Source organism: Dendrobates tinctorius, unplaced genomic scaffold, assembly GCF_039654945.1.
Source record: "Dendrobates tinctorius isolate UK_male_01 unplaced genomic scaffold, ASM3965494v1 ptg000011l, whole genome shotgun sequence".
NCBI classification, from domain to species: domain Eukaryota; kingdom Metazoa; phylum Chordata; class Amphibia; order Anura; family Dendrobatidae; genus Dendrobates; species Dendrobates tinctorius.
This window is the reverse complement of record NW_027361679.1, coordinates 13,587,726-13,601,384: the sequence shown is the minus strand read 5'-3', so window position 1 is coordinate 13,601,384 and position 13,659 is coordinate 13,587,726. Positions and strand designations below refer to the sequence as shown.

Sequence of the window (13,659 nt, the reverse complement as noted above, 5' to 3'; positions counted from 1 at the left end):
AGAAATTAGATGGTGGATCCACTAATACATTTCTTAGTTCTTAGCTTTACAGCTTGGGAATGGTTCTGCTTGATTTATTCATGGATAAATAATCAAGAGAATTTAGGAAATGAAGACAGACATCATATAAATGGAAAGTATAAATAAAATTAAAATCTTGTTCTTACTACAAACTGACCTGGTCTGGGGTCCTGCTGGCCGGGTCTGGGGAACTCTGTAATAAAACACAGATGTATATCAGTTATACATGGGATTCATCAATGGCTTCATGGCTTTTGTATAAAAGCAATTGTTCATCAATCATAATTACTTAAAGGGAATCTGTCACCCTTTTTTTGGCCTTTCACCTGCCGGCATAGACATCGGGGGCCTATCTACAGCATTCTGTAATGCTGTAGATAAGCCTCCGATGTAACCTGAAAGAGAAGAAAAACACGGTATATTATACTCACGGAGGTGGGCGGTCCGGTCCGATGGGTGTTGCGGTCCCGTCCGGTGCCTCCCTTCTTCATGCGATGACGTCGTCTTCTCCCGTCCTGTAATGGCTCCGGCGCAGGCGCACTGCTCTGCTCTGTTGAGGGCAGAGCAGAGTCCTGCAGTGCGCAGGCGTCGGGAGAGGTCTGGTGCCTGCGCACTGCAGAGTTCTGCTCTGCCCTCAACAGGGCAGAGCAATGCACCTGCGCCGGAGCCATTTCAGGATGGGAGAAGAGGACGTCATCGCATGAAGAAGGGAGGCACCGGACGGGACGGCGACACCCATCAAACCGGACCGCCCACCTCCATGAGTATAATATGACGTGTTTTTCTTCTCTTTCAGGTTACATTGGAGGCTTATCTACAGCATTACAGAATGCTGTAGATAAGCCCCCGATGTCTATGCCGGCAGCTAATAGGGGAGAAAAAGGGTGACAGATTCCCTTTAAGTAAAAGATATATAGGAAAACAATATAATGTATACACTCCTCACCATCAATATGGGAAAAGCAAAAAGAAAAAGTCATAGGATTATGGAAACCACGGGATTTATAGAAATGTTAGTGACAAATGATGAAAAAATTAAAACAATATTTTCAAAACATTTTACTCAGTATCGTGTATGAGTACACACACTTAACTTGGCAAGTTATCATTGAGAGTAACAAGGTCTGAGGAATGTTTGCTGAATGCACACATAGGTACTCAAATCAACAAGATCCATTGTTTCCATCTCCATTTGCAATTGCCAACCAATGATATCCTGGATGTATTTAATGGGAGACAAGTCTAGAGACACTGCAAGCCATGCTAGCATATTTAGGACACACAGGATGCATCACATTAGCACAAGCAACATGCAGTCCAATTGATAGATGTGAAAGTGTACCTAGGGCCGTTTTTCAACACCAAAATGCAAGTCCTCATATTACTCCTGCCACTGTGAGCAGCCTGCATGGCCTAAATGTGCTGAAATGACCTGCAGCATCTATCAACTTATCTTCCATTGAGCAATTCTGGGAATTCATTAGTTAGCAACTGCAAAGAGAGCTGCCAGCAGAAGATCTTGATGATTTTCATGCCCAATTGCATATAGAGTATGAGAACATTCCTTAGACAAACATTAATATTATATATACTGTAAATATATACCATTATTTGGATCTTAAGGTCATTTTAAATCAACTATCTACCCCATCATCTACACATTCATCTCACACTGTGGCAAACATTTAAACATATTTAAATTATGTATGCTATGAACATGCTGAACAATATTTTAAAAAGCGGCAAATTAAAATAAAAAAACAATGTATTAAAAATAATAATAAGCCTATGATAGGGTCTAGAGATATTTGATCACTTGCGTTTGTGCTGATGTCACATGCTAATGCTAGCCAAAGAGAAAGAGACATAAACTGACACATAAGGAAAGAGCGGTAGGTCTAGCTGATCATGCAGGGAGTAGCCAGTTGGGTTGACTATATGGCTTTGTTAAATCATCCCAGACACCACTTTTATCCATGCTTATCTCTGAAAATATGCAAACTGCCTCATCAGATAGGAAGAGGACTAGAATTCTAGCGCCACCCGTTGGAAGTAGCTATCCTAAAAGTAAATATGGACCCTTTATCAAGTCTTGCCACATGGCTCAAGATAAAAGTCAAACTAGAATCTCAATTTTCAGACACAGTGTTTTGGGATGCTGCCACTCATCAGTGCAAAGTGTGAGATCTGGTTTGTCTAGGTGAGAGGCTTGTGGCCTAACAAGTTACAAACCAAGCTTGCATGCCAATGTGAAGTTGCAATGCAAACATGTTGTAATGGGAGCGCCAATCTGGGATCCATGCTATCTGTGGTTTGGACATCATGAATCATATGACATGTTCCCTTTAAACTTCAAGTCTATGAAGCAGTAACTGACTAATATATAAAAAATGCTAAGACCGTGCACTATTCACCCCTTTGCTGAATACACAAAGTACTAGAGAGGAGGGGTTTTGTCCGCCCCCACATATTACTATACATATCCTGTCATTTACAGCAAACATTTGAGCAATAAATTAGTGGGAGACACACACATAACTTTTCACTCCCCTTGGGTTGAAATACTTGTTGAGCATAGTGAATGACCCGTCCATATTTACTTGCGTGCAATGAGCCGCTGCTAGTTATTCCATTGTAGGGTGCTAGTTAAATGGAGCTTTTTAAAGTGTCATTCAGCAGATGCTTTCAGGAGAACAAGATGCAGAAAGTTGTGCTGAATGGAAATCTGTGTAACCAGCAAATGCTTTGGAGTTGATTTTCATGAGTGAGTGATGATAACTCAGATCTTTGAAATTTTTGTCTTGGAGGCTGTTAATTGCATTAAAACACCAGGGGGTTGACAATTGACATCAAAGTTATGAAGTAAACGCTTCGTTCTTTTGTAAACTTCACTGAGAGTCAGAGTATAATTTTACAAAGGTAGAAGAGACTGGAAAGTAGCTGCAAACCACGTCCTGCTGGAGAGTTCTCATTAGTGCAGTGAGATCATGCTGAGGACAAACTGCTGAAGAATTTATAGGTCTCACCATGATAAGTAGGTCACTTCCAACAAAGGAATTTACACGACTCTTTATGGGTCCTGGAAAGGACTGTTAGTAAATCTAAACATTATTTACAGAGGATGTCACATAACAGACATATCGCATCTAATAGATGAAATATGTAAGACTACGAGGGTCCGGCCACTGGTATCCCTGTTGTTCAACAGAACAGGGTTCAAAAGTCCTTCAAGTAAAAAAAATTATTAGTGAACACATTCGACTACTTCATTAGCGTAAGGGTGTGTGCACACTCTGCGGATCCGCAGCAGTTTTGGCCCTGCGGATCCGCAGCAGTTTCTGCTGCGTTGTACAGTACCATTATATCCTATGGGAAATAGAAAAAGCAGTGCAGACGGTGCGGATTTTTCCGCATGGATTTGCTGCGGTTTCTAATCTGCAGAAAGAATTGACATGTCAATTCTTTCTGCGGATTCCGCTGCGGTTTACCATCTCCTCCATTGTAGAGGTGATAAACCGCAGGGCAAAACTGCAGGCTAATCCGCAGATAAACCGCAGGTCTTTTGACCTCCGGATTTACCTGCGGATTTTTGCAAAATCTGCGTGGATCAATCCGCAGCGTGTGCCCACACCCTAACTGTTTTAGGCATTAAAGACATCAAATAGTTGCCCAGGTTCACTTTTTGGCCATTCACAAGTAAGATTTTAGTGCCCTTTTGCTTGGGATCAGTAGGGTTCTCAATAGCCAGCTCCTAAGCATTCATACAGATATCATCCTTGTCGATAATGGATAAATATTGTTTATAAGAAAACTTCTTTAAAGTGTAACATTCTTTTCAGCCATACATACTTTCGTATTTAAATTTCTGGATTAGGACCACATTTGATTACATTTTGGCCACTAAAGGAATATATTACTGTGGGAAGATAAAATAGCATAAAAAAGTCACAAATTTTTGAGTTTCGCACTTTTAACAAAACAATGGGGCGAGGCAAGTTATTAGGAGGGGCCAGAAATTGTTACAATCTTTGTCATCTTATAATATGTTATTCCTACCATCATTATTACATGTTAAATAGAGATGATAGTTTTCTTTAAATTTTAATTTGACAAATTATTCCAGGAAATGTAACTTATATACTACATGTAGAAAAGAGAAAGTAGCGCTTTTCTGACCATATGTTAGGGGTTGTGTGGTGAAACCACTGCGCCATGAACCAATGAGAGCCTGAAGGGGCATGACTAAGCAAACACCTGACTCTTCACTAGAGCCCTTGATGGTAGGGTTAGAATTTGCTCCGGATGGATACCAGGTGCTACTCCATGACGGACCTCGGATACACGGCAGCTAACTCCCAGAGGGGCAGGAAGCTATAACAGCAGGTGCAGGCAGGTATAGCAGGTACTGGTGGACATGGCTGGTATACAGTAAAGCAGGTACTGGTGGGCATGACTGATATGCAGGCAGACAGGTACTGGTGGTAGGTATTGCTGATATGTAGGCAGGCAGCTGCTTGTGGGCACAGTCGATATACAGACAGGCAGTTGTGGGCAGACATGGCTGATATGCAGCCTGGTGCTGGCGGGAATGGCTGAGATGCAAGCAGGCAGGTGCTGGCTCACACAGCTGGAATATAGGAAAACATGGTAAGTATGGGCAGACAGATACAGGACACGTAAACTGACTGGCAGGTACTGGAGACCTGAGAACTAGCAAGCGTGCAGACTATTGACATAATATGCTGCTCAGTAGTGTTGAACGATACCTTCCAATATCGTGAAATATCGGATCGGATTGGATTGGACCGATATCCAAAAAGTATCGGATATCGCCGATTCCGATACCGGAAACCAATGCAAGTCAATGGGACAGAAATAGAGTTGAGCGAAACGGGTCGAAAAATTTCAAAAGTCGCCGACTTTTGGCAAAGTCGGGTTTCATGAAACGAAACCCGACCCTAGGATGAGGTCGGCCACGAGGTCGGCGACTTACGCGCCAAAGTCGCGTTTCAAAAGTTTGTTTTGCGCTCTTTTTCAGCCAATCAGGATCCACGGACAATGTGGGCAACGTGATGACATAGGCAGGGGTCACCACCATCTTTCAGAAGGGCATGCAAGTGATTGGCTTGCTTTGGTGGGCGTCACAGGGGTTATAAAAGGGCGTGCACGCCGACCGCCATCTTACTTCTGCCGATCTTAGCATAGGGAGAGGATGCTGATTCTGTAGGGAGAGTGTTAGGCAGGGAAGAAGAAAAAAAAACTGCTTCTGCTGCTAGCGATTTTGCCTGTGCAACACACCAGTCACTGTGTGTGCAGTGCAAGGGGAGGCTATATTGTGGTGGATTGGCGGTGTTGGTTGTTAGGCTGCCTTCAAAGGCTTCCTGACAGCTGCATTGCTGTTTCCCCACTGCTCTGCAAACTGCTTTTTTAAAAGCAATCCCAATTTTTTTTTTTGTCCTGCTGAGGTACTGAGCGTGCATTTATTCACACCATACAGCGGTGTACGCTCCTCACACAGTACCGTGTAACGGCTGTTATCACAGCCACAGTGAAGCTATCTGTGTGTCACTGTGGAAGGATAAGTGGAGGACTTGTTCCGTTCTTACAGACCTACACTCTAGGGAGATTCCTATTCTGCCCAATTCTACATACATCTTGTAGTTTGTGATACACTAGCCAATTTCTGCCTGTTACATAGCGCTCTGATATTCAGTGGGCCTCACACAATCCAAAAGTGTCCAGTGTCCACAAGTGTCTGCAGAAATTCAAAATCTCCCTTATCCTGTAGTCACTTTTTTCACACCTGTGCCATCGAGCCTGTCACATAGCGCTCTGATATTCAGTGGGCCTCACACAATCCAAAAGTGTCCAGTGTCCACAAGTGTCTGCAGAAATTCAAAATCTCCCTTATCCTGTAGTCACTTTTTTCACACCTGTGCCGTCGAGCCTGTGACATAGCGCTCTGATATTCAGTGGGCCTCACACAATCCAAAAGTGTCCAGTGTCTGCAGAAATTCAAAATCTCCCTTATCCTGTAGTCACTTTTTTTACACCTGCTGCATCGAGCCTGTGACATAGCGCTCTGATATTCAGTGGGCCTCACACAATCCAAGTGTCCAGTGTCCACAAGTGTCTGCAGAAATTCAAAATCTCCCTTATCCTGTAGTCACTTTTTTCACACCTGTTGCATCGAGCCTGTGACATAGCGCTCTGATATTCAGTGGGCCTCACACAATCCAAAAGTGTCCAGTGTCCACTAGTGTGTGCAGAAAATCTAAATCTCCCCTGTCCTATAGACATCTTGTACCTTGTTTTACATTACTATATAGTTTGTTGGATTTTGTCTACATTTCTACCAAAAATGAGGAAGGCTGGTGGAAGAGGCCGTGGAATTGGGCGGGGGTTGGCAGCTGGTAATGATGGTGTTGGTGGTGGATCTGATGGTAGTGGCAAAAGCAAAATAGGACCGAATGCAGGAGGTGTTGAGCCTGCGTCATTGTCTGGCTCCATAAGGCTTCGAAGGCTTAGTTTTCTAGGAGTTGGCAAACCGCTTTTAACGCCAGAGCATCAGGAAAAAGTTTTGTCTTACATTGCTGACTCAGCCTCCAGCTCTATCGCCTCCTCTTCTTCAGTTGTAAAAAGTAAAAGCACTGAGTCGTCATTGGAGGCTCATGTTCATGAACCACACCTTTCCTTGTGTCCTTCACCCCAACCAAGATTGAAGGATGACGCAGGCCATACTACTGATTACTCCATGGAGCTGTTTTCACATACCATGCCTGGATTATCAAGTGAAATGGTGAATTACCCAGGCCAAGATGAATCTGACATGGAGTGCACTGATGCACAGCCGCTGATAGATGATTCTGCTGGTACATTCACTCAGAGCACTACATTGTCCTCGCAGTGTACAGAGCCAGATTCTGACCCTGATGAGACTCAGGTGCCCCTTCCCGCACACTATACCACCATAAACGGTGACACAGAGGAAGGTGCACATGACATTGAAGAGGAGGTGATGGATGACCCAGTTGTTGACCCAGATTGGCATCCATTGGGGGAAGAGGGTGCTGCTTCCAATAGCTCAGATGAGGAGCATCCACAGCAGACATCGACATCGCAACAGCTGTTATCTGTCAGGCCCGGAGCACTCCAAAGACAGGTTCCAAAAATCAAGAGAGTTGCTGGACAGCTTGTCCAGAGGGTCAAAACATCACAGCGTGCTAGGCCGCAAAATGTCTGCCAAAGTAGGAAGAGTGCAGTGTGGCACTTTTTTGAACAAAATCCTCATGATCAGGCCAAGGTTATCTGTAAGAAGTGCGCAAAGACCTTTAGCCGAGGGAAAAATCTGAAAAATTTGAATACCAGTTGCATGCTTAGACATTTAACCAGCATGCACTTGCAAGCGTGGACACAACACCAAACCTCAAGTGCCACATGTGCAACTGATCACAAAGAAGGTAGTCAGCAACGCTACATTGTTTCCCCCACTGTAAGCCCACCGGTTAGCACAGCAGCAAATGTTGAGGTGTCGTTGCAAGGCCACAGCAGTCAGGGAATCCCACTGTTATATCAACGAAATACTGAATCTAGGCCATCAGAAAGAACACCAACTCCATCACCATCACCAACCCTCTCTCAGTCCGCCCTGTCCACCGCTACTTCCACCATATGCAGCTCTCAAGTCCAGCTCACCCTCCCAGACACTATGAGTAGGTCAAGAAAGTACTCAGTCTCTCATCCGCGTACACTGGGTTTGAACGCCCACATTGCCAAACTAATCTCGTTTGAGATGATGCCCTATCGGTTGGTGGAAAGCGCAGCTTTCCGCGAACTCATGGCCTATGCAGTACCACGCTATGACCTACCCAGTTGCCACTTCTTCTCTCGCAAAGCCATCCCAGCCCTCCACCATCATGTGAAAGACCGCATTGTCCATGCACTCAAGCAGTCAGTGAGTGGAAAGGTGCACCTCACAACTGATGCATGGTCCAGTCGGCATGGCCAGGGCCGTTACGTGTCCATCACTGCGCACTGGGTTAATGTGGTGGATGCAGGGTCCACAGGGGACAGCGGTGGTGGGACAGTGCTGCCTAGCCCACGGTATAGGAAACAGTTGGCTGTAGGCGTTCGACCCTCCTCCTCCTCCAGAAGCGAAAGCTCGTTCACAGAGCGCAGTCGTACGAGCACTCCATCTGCAGCTGCCACTGTTGCACACGAGGTGTCCCCCTATCGAGCAGCTAGTGGAAAGCGTCAGCAGGCTGTGTTGCAGATGATGTGTTTGGGCGACAGACACACCGCCGAGGTGCTGGCCGAGTACTTGAAGCGACAAACTGAGTCATCGCTGGGCAGTGTACATCTTGATGCAGGCAAGGTAGTTAGTGATAACGGCCGTAATTTTGTGGCAGCCATAGCCCTTTCAAAACTCAGCCACATACCTTGCTTGGCTCACACCTTGAACCTAGTGGTGCAGTGCTTCCTCAAAAATTATCCAGAGTTAACAGCCCTGCTCCATAAGGTGCGAAGACTGTGCGCGCACATCCGCCGGTCGCCTGTACACTCCGTTCGTATGCAGAAGCTGCAGCGATTGCTCCACCTTCCCAACCACCGCCTCATTATCGACATTGCAACAAGGTGGAACTCCACCCTGCACATGGTGGAGCGGCTGTGCGAGCAGAGGCAGGCCATAATGCATTTGTGGGAGGATACACGGCCAGGCACTTTGAGAGCAGACATGGAGTTGACAGGTGTGCAGTGGTCGAAGCTGAAAGACCTCTGTAAAGTCCTTCAGTGTTTTGAGGAATGCACACGGCTGGTAAGCGCAGACGACGCCATCCTAAGCATGAGCATCCCACTTATGCGTCTGCTCATGCAAACTTTGACGCACCTTAAGGAGCAGGCGTCTGCAGCCAATGTTGACGAGGAGGAAGAGGTGGAGGGAATCCTTGATGACATTCAGCCATTGTCTGCTCAGGGACCTCTCCTGGACGAGTTGGAGGAAGAAGAGGAGGAGGATGATGATGGGGATGATTACTTAGGGGAGGAGGATGCATCTCGTGGGGCAAGTGAAAATGTTGGCGTGGCAAGGTCTGGTACAGGGTTTGTGCGTGACTGGAGGGATGTGGATTTGCCAGAAAGTGCTCCTCCAACCAGCACTCGCAGTATATCATTGACACCGGGAACATTGGCCCACATGTCAGATTATGCCTTGCGGATCCTAAAAAGGGACCCCCGCATTGCCAAAATGATGAACGATGAGGACTACTGGTTGGCCAGCATCCTGGATCCACGCTATAAAGGCAAATTACAAAACATCATGCCACAGGAGAACCTTGACCTAATATTGGCTAATAAACAAGCAACTCTGGTAAATCGGTTGCTTGAGGCATTCCCAGCACACAGCAGCGGTGATGGTTCTCACATGAGCCGTACGGGCCGGGGGCAGCTTGGCAGAGGTGTTCATGGTGCACACAGCAGAAGTGGCGTTGGAGACAGGGGTTTCATGACAATGTTGTGGACTGATTTTTCAAGTACCGCTCACACAACTGGTAATACAGCATCGATGGAAAGTGACTGGAGACAGCAGTTGTCAACTATGGTTACAAACTACTTTTCCTCCCATATCGATGTTCTCCCACACAGGTCATTCCCCTTTGACTATTGGGCCGCTACACTGGACACCTGGCCTGAATTGGCACAATATGCCTTACAGGAGCTCGCTTGCCCAGCTGCAAGTGTGCTATCGGAAAGAGTCTTCAGTGCAGCTGGATCAATCCTGACAGAAAAAAGGACCCGTCTGTCAACCCAAAATGTGGATGATCTAACCTTCATTAAAATGAACCATGCATGGGTTTCCAAGGATTTTGTCCCACCTTCCCCTGATGACACATAGGGTGACAGAAAAATGTCTTGCTTTGGTCCACCTCTTCCTGGGACTTGACCTATTTCGTTTTTTCCATCAGCTGAATGTCCAACATCAACATATGCCACTTTCTAAAACTCCCTAACTGTGCTGCCTCCCCCCCATAGCCGGGGTCACCACATAGCGCACGACACCGTGCGAGTGCCGTTGCCCTGGACAGGTGGGTAGGCCGACTCTTGGGCGCGGGCACTGGCACAGGGTCCCTCATAGTGCAATCAAGTGTCTCTGACGGTGGTGGTGCACACCCACCGTCAGACACACCGCCGTACTATGAGGGGCCCAGTGCCAGTACCGACGCCCACGAGTGGGCCCCCCTTGCTTGGGCAGGGCCCCAGCATTTGCAATCTTTACCTCTCCCTGCTCCTCCGCTGTGTAGTCTGGGCCGTCAAATCCATACTGTGCCTGACACCGTCTGAGCCTGCCTCCTGATGTATAGACATATCTTTTGAATGTGTACGCTATCCATACATGTTATCCGGGGATACGGTACCCTTTCTCACCTTTGTGCAATCACGTGCAAGCCATACCGGGCCTAACACCATCTGAGCCTGCCTCCTGATGTATAGACATATCTTTTGAATGTGTACGCTATCCATACATGTTATCCAGGGATACGGTACCCTTTCTCACCTTTGTGCAATCACATGCAAGCCATACTGGGCCTAACACCGTCTGAGCCTGCCTCCTGATGTATGGACATATCTTTTGAATGTGTACGCTATCCATACATGTTATCCGGGGATACGGTACCGTTTCTCACCTTTGTGCAATCACGTGCAAGCCATACTGGGCCTAACACCGTCTGAGCCTGCCACCTGATGTATAGACATATATTTTGAATGTGTACGCTATCCATACATGTTATCCTGGGATACGGTACCCTTTCTCACCTTTGTGCAATCACGTGCAAGCCATACTGGGCCTAACACCGTCTGAGCCTGCCTCCTGATGTATAGACATATCTTTTGAATGTGTACGCTATCCATACATGTTATCCGGGGATACGGTACCCTTTCTCACCTTTGTGCAATCACGTGCAAACCATACTGGGCCTATCACCGTCTGAGCCTGCCTCCTGATGTATAGACATATCTTTTGAATGTGTACGCTATCCATACATGTTATCCGGGGATACGGTACCCTTTCTCACCTTTGTGCAATCACGTGCAAGCCATACTGGGCCTAACACCGTCTGAGCCTGCCTCCTGATGTATAGACATATCTTTTGAATGTGTACGCTATCCATACATGTTATCCTGGGATATGGTACCCTTTCTCACCTTTGTGCAATCACGTGCAAGTAGAGTTGAGCGACTTTTGGTTTTTTAGGGTTGCGTTTCGTTTCGTGAAACCCGACTTTTCCAAAAGTCGGGTCGAGCAAGATCGCCCGATTAAAGGGAAAAGTCGGGGTCGTCCCGAAACACGAAACCCAATGTAAGTCAATGGGGAATAAAAGTCAGCAGTGAGAGGAGGACAGGAAACACACCTACAGTGCCCATTTGAATGCCAAAAGCATCAATTCTTCTTACGTAAGCTTGTCAACCTTAATTAACTTCATAATACAAGTTACGCACTGAAAAATGGGGGTTATTTGGCTAAAGTTGTGGGGGGGAGGGCTGGCTGCAGGTTTTCATGTGCCCTGGGCGAAAGAGCACCCCTTTAACACATACCACAACTCATCATGCTCCGATACGGCAGATAAATAGCGGTATAGTACAATGAAAAATACCTCACTTTTTACATCTCATGACGAGGCCCATCTATTTCTCCATACAGAATCATTGGTCCCATATAATGTTTGAAACAGTATATGATGAGCTCCACATAATGCTACAGTATATGTTGGTCCCCATGGATGAAGCTCCACTGTCTTATGGGCCCAAATAATGCTCCAAACATATTGGGCCCCATTTCTAATGCTCTAGTGTATAATGGGCCCTGTAAATGCTGCTCCAGTGTCTGATGTCCACCTTTGGAATGTTCCAGTGTATGGTGGGCCCCATCTATCATTCTCCAGAGTATAGTGCTCTCCAAAAATTGCTGTCCCAACATTGAAAACAATCAAATAAGTCTCCTCGCTAGGGAATCCCTGTACTTGTCTGGACAGGTGCTGTAGCTTGCTTAACAGCTCGCCAGCCGTTCTCACGCCCAGTATGGATTGCACGTGATTGCACAAAGGTTAGAAAGGGTACCGTATCCCTGGATAACATGTATGGATAGCGTACACATTCAAAATATATGTCTCAGGAGGCAGGCTCAGACGGTGTCAGGCCCAGTATGGATTGCACGTGATTGCACAAAGGTTAGAAAGGGTACCGTATCCCTGGATAACATGTATGGATAGCGTACACATTCAAAATATATGTCTCAGGAGGCAGGCTCAGACGGTGTCAGGCCCAGTATGGATTGCACGTGATTGCACAAAGGTTAGAAAGGGTACCGTATCCCCGGATAACATGTATGGATAGCGTACACATTCAAAATATATGTCTATACAGCATGACGCAGGCTCAGACGGTGTTAGGCCAAGTATGGATTGCACGTGATTGCACAAAGGTTAGAAAGGGTACCGTATCCCCGGATAACATGTATGGATAGCGTACACATTCAAAATATATGTCTATACAGCATGAGGCGGCTCAGACGGTGTTAGGCCCAGTATGGATTGCACGTGATTGCACAAAGGTTAGAAAGGGTACCGTATCCCTGGATAACATGTATGCATAGCGTACACATTCAAAATGTATGTCTCAGGAGGCAGGCTCAGACGGTGTCAGGCCCAGTATGGATTGCACGTGATTGCACAAAGGTTAGAAAGGGTACCGTATCCCTGGATAACATGTATGGATAGCGTACACATTCAAAATATATGTCTATACAGCATGAGGCAGGCTCAGACGGTGTTAGGCCCAGTATGGATTGCACGTGATTGCACAAAGGTTAGAAAGGGTACCGTATCCCCGGATAACATGTATGGATAGCGTACACATTCAAAATATATGTCTATACAGAATGAGGCAGGCTCAGACGGTGTTAGGCCCAGTATGGATTGCACGTGATTGCACAAAGGTTAGAAAGGGTACCGTATCCCTGGATAACATGTATGGATAGCGTACACATTCAAAATATATGTCTATACAGCATGAGGCAGGCTCAGACGGTGTTAGGCCCAGTATGGATTGCACGTGATTGCACAAAGGTTAGAAAGGGTACCGTATCCCTGGATAACATGTATGGATAGCGTACACATTCAAAATATATGTCTATACAGCATGAGGCAGGCTCAGACGGTGTTAGGCCCAGTATGGATTGCACGTGATTGCACAAAGGTTAGAAAGGGTACCGTATCCCTGGATAACATGTATGGATAGCGTACACATTCAAAATATATGTCTCAGGAGGCAGGCTCAGACGGTGTCAGGCCCAGTATGGATTGCACGTGATTGCACAAAGGTTAGAAAGGGTACCGTATCCCTGGATAACATGTATGGATAGCGTACACATTCAAAATATATGTCTATACAGCATGAGGCAGGCTCAGACGGTGTTAGGCCCAGTATGGATTGCACGTGATTGCACAAAGGTTAGAAAGGGTACCGTATCCCCGGATAACATGTATGGATAGCGTACACATTCAAAATATATGTCTATACAGAATGAGGCAGGCTCAGACGGTGTTAGGCCCAGTATGGATTGCACGTGATTGCACAAAGGTT

The 13,659-nt window shown here is 46.2% G+C and overlaps 1 protein-coding gene across 2 annotated transcripts in view; it reads right to left on the bottom strand.

Annotated features, from left to right (window-relative positions):
* The window catches only part of UNC5C (unc-5 netrin receptor C), a 560,809-nt gene that overhangs the window by 433,340 nt on the left and 113,810 nt on the right, over positions 1-13,659 (bottom strand). For both annotated transcript variants that reach the window (XM_073589804.1, XM_073589811.1), the window contains exon 2: positions 179-214. In XM_073589804.1, the coding sequence (XP_073445905.1) occupies positions 179-214 (36 nt within the window). The remainder of the gene's footprint in view (positions 1-178; positions 215-13,659) is intronic.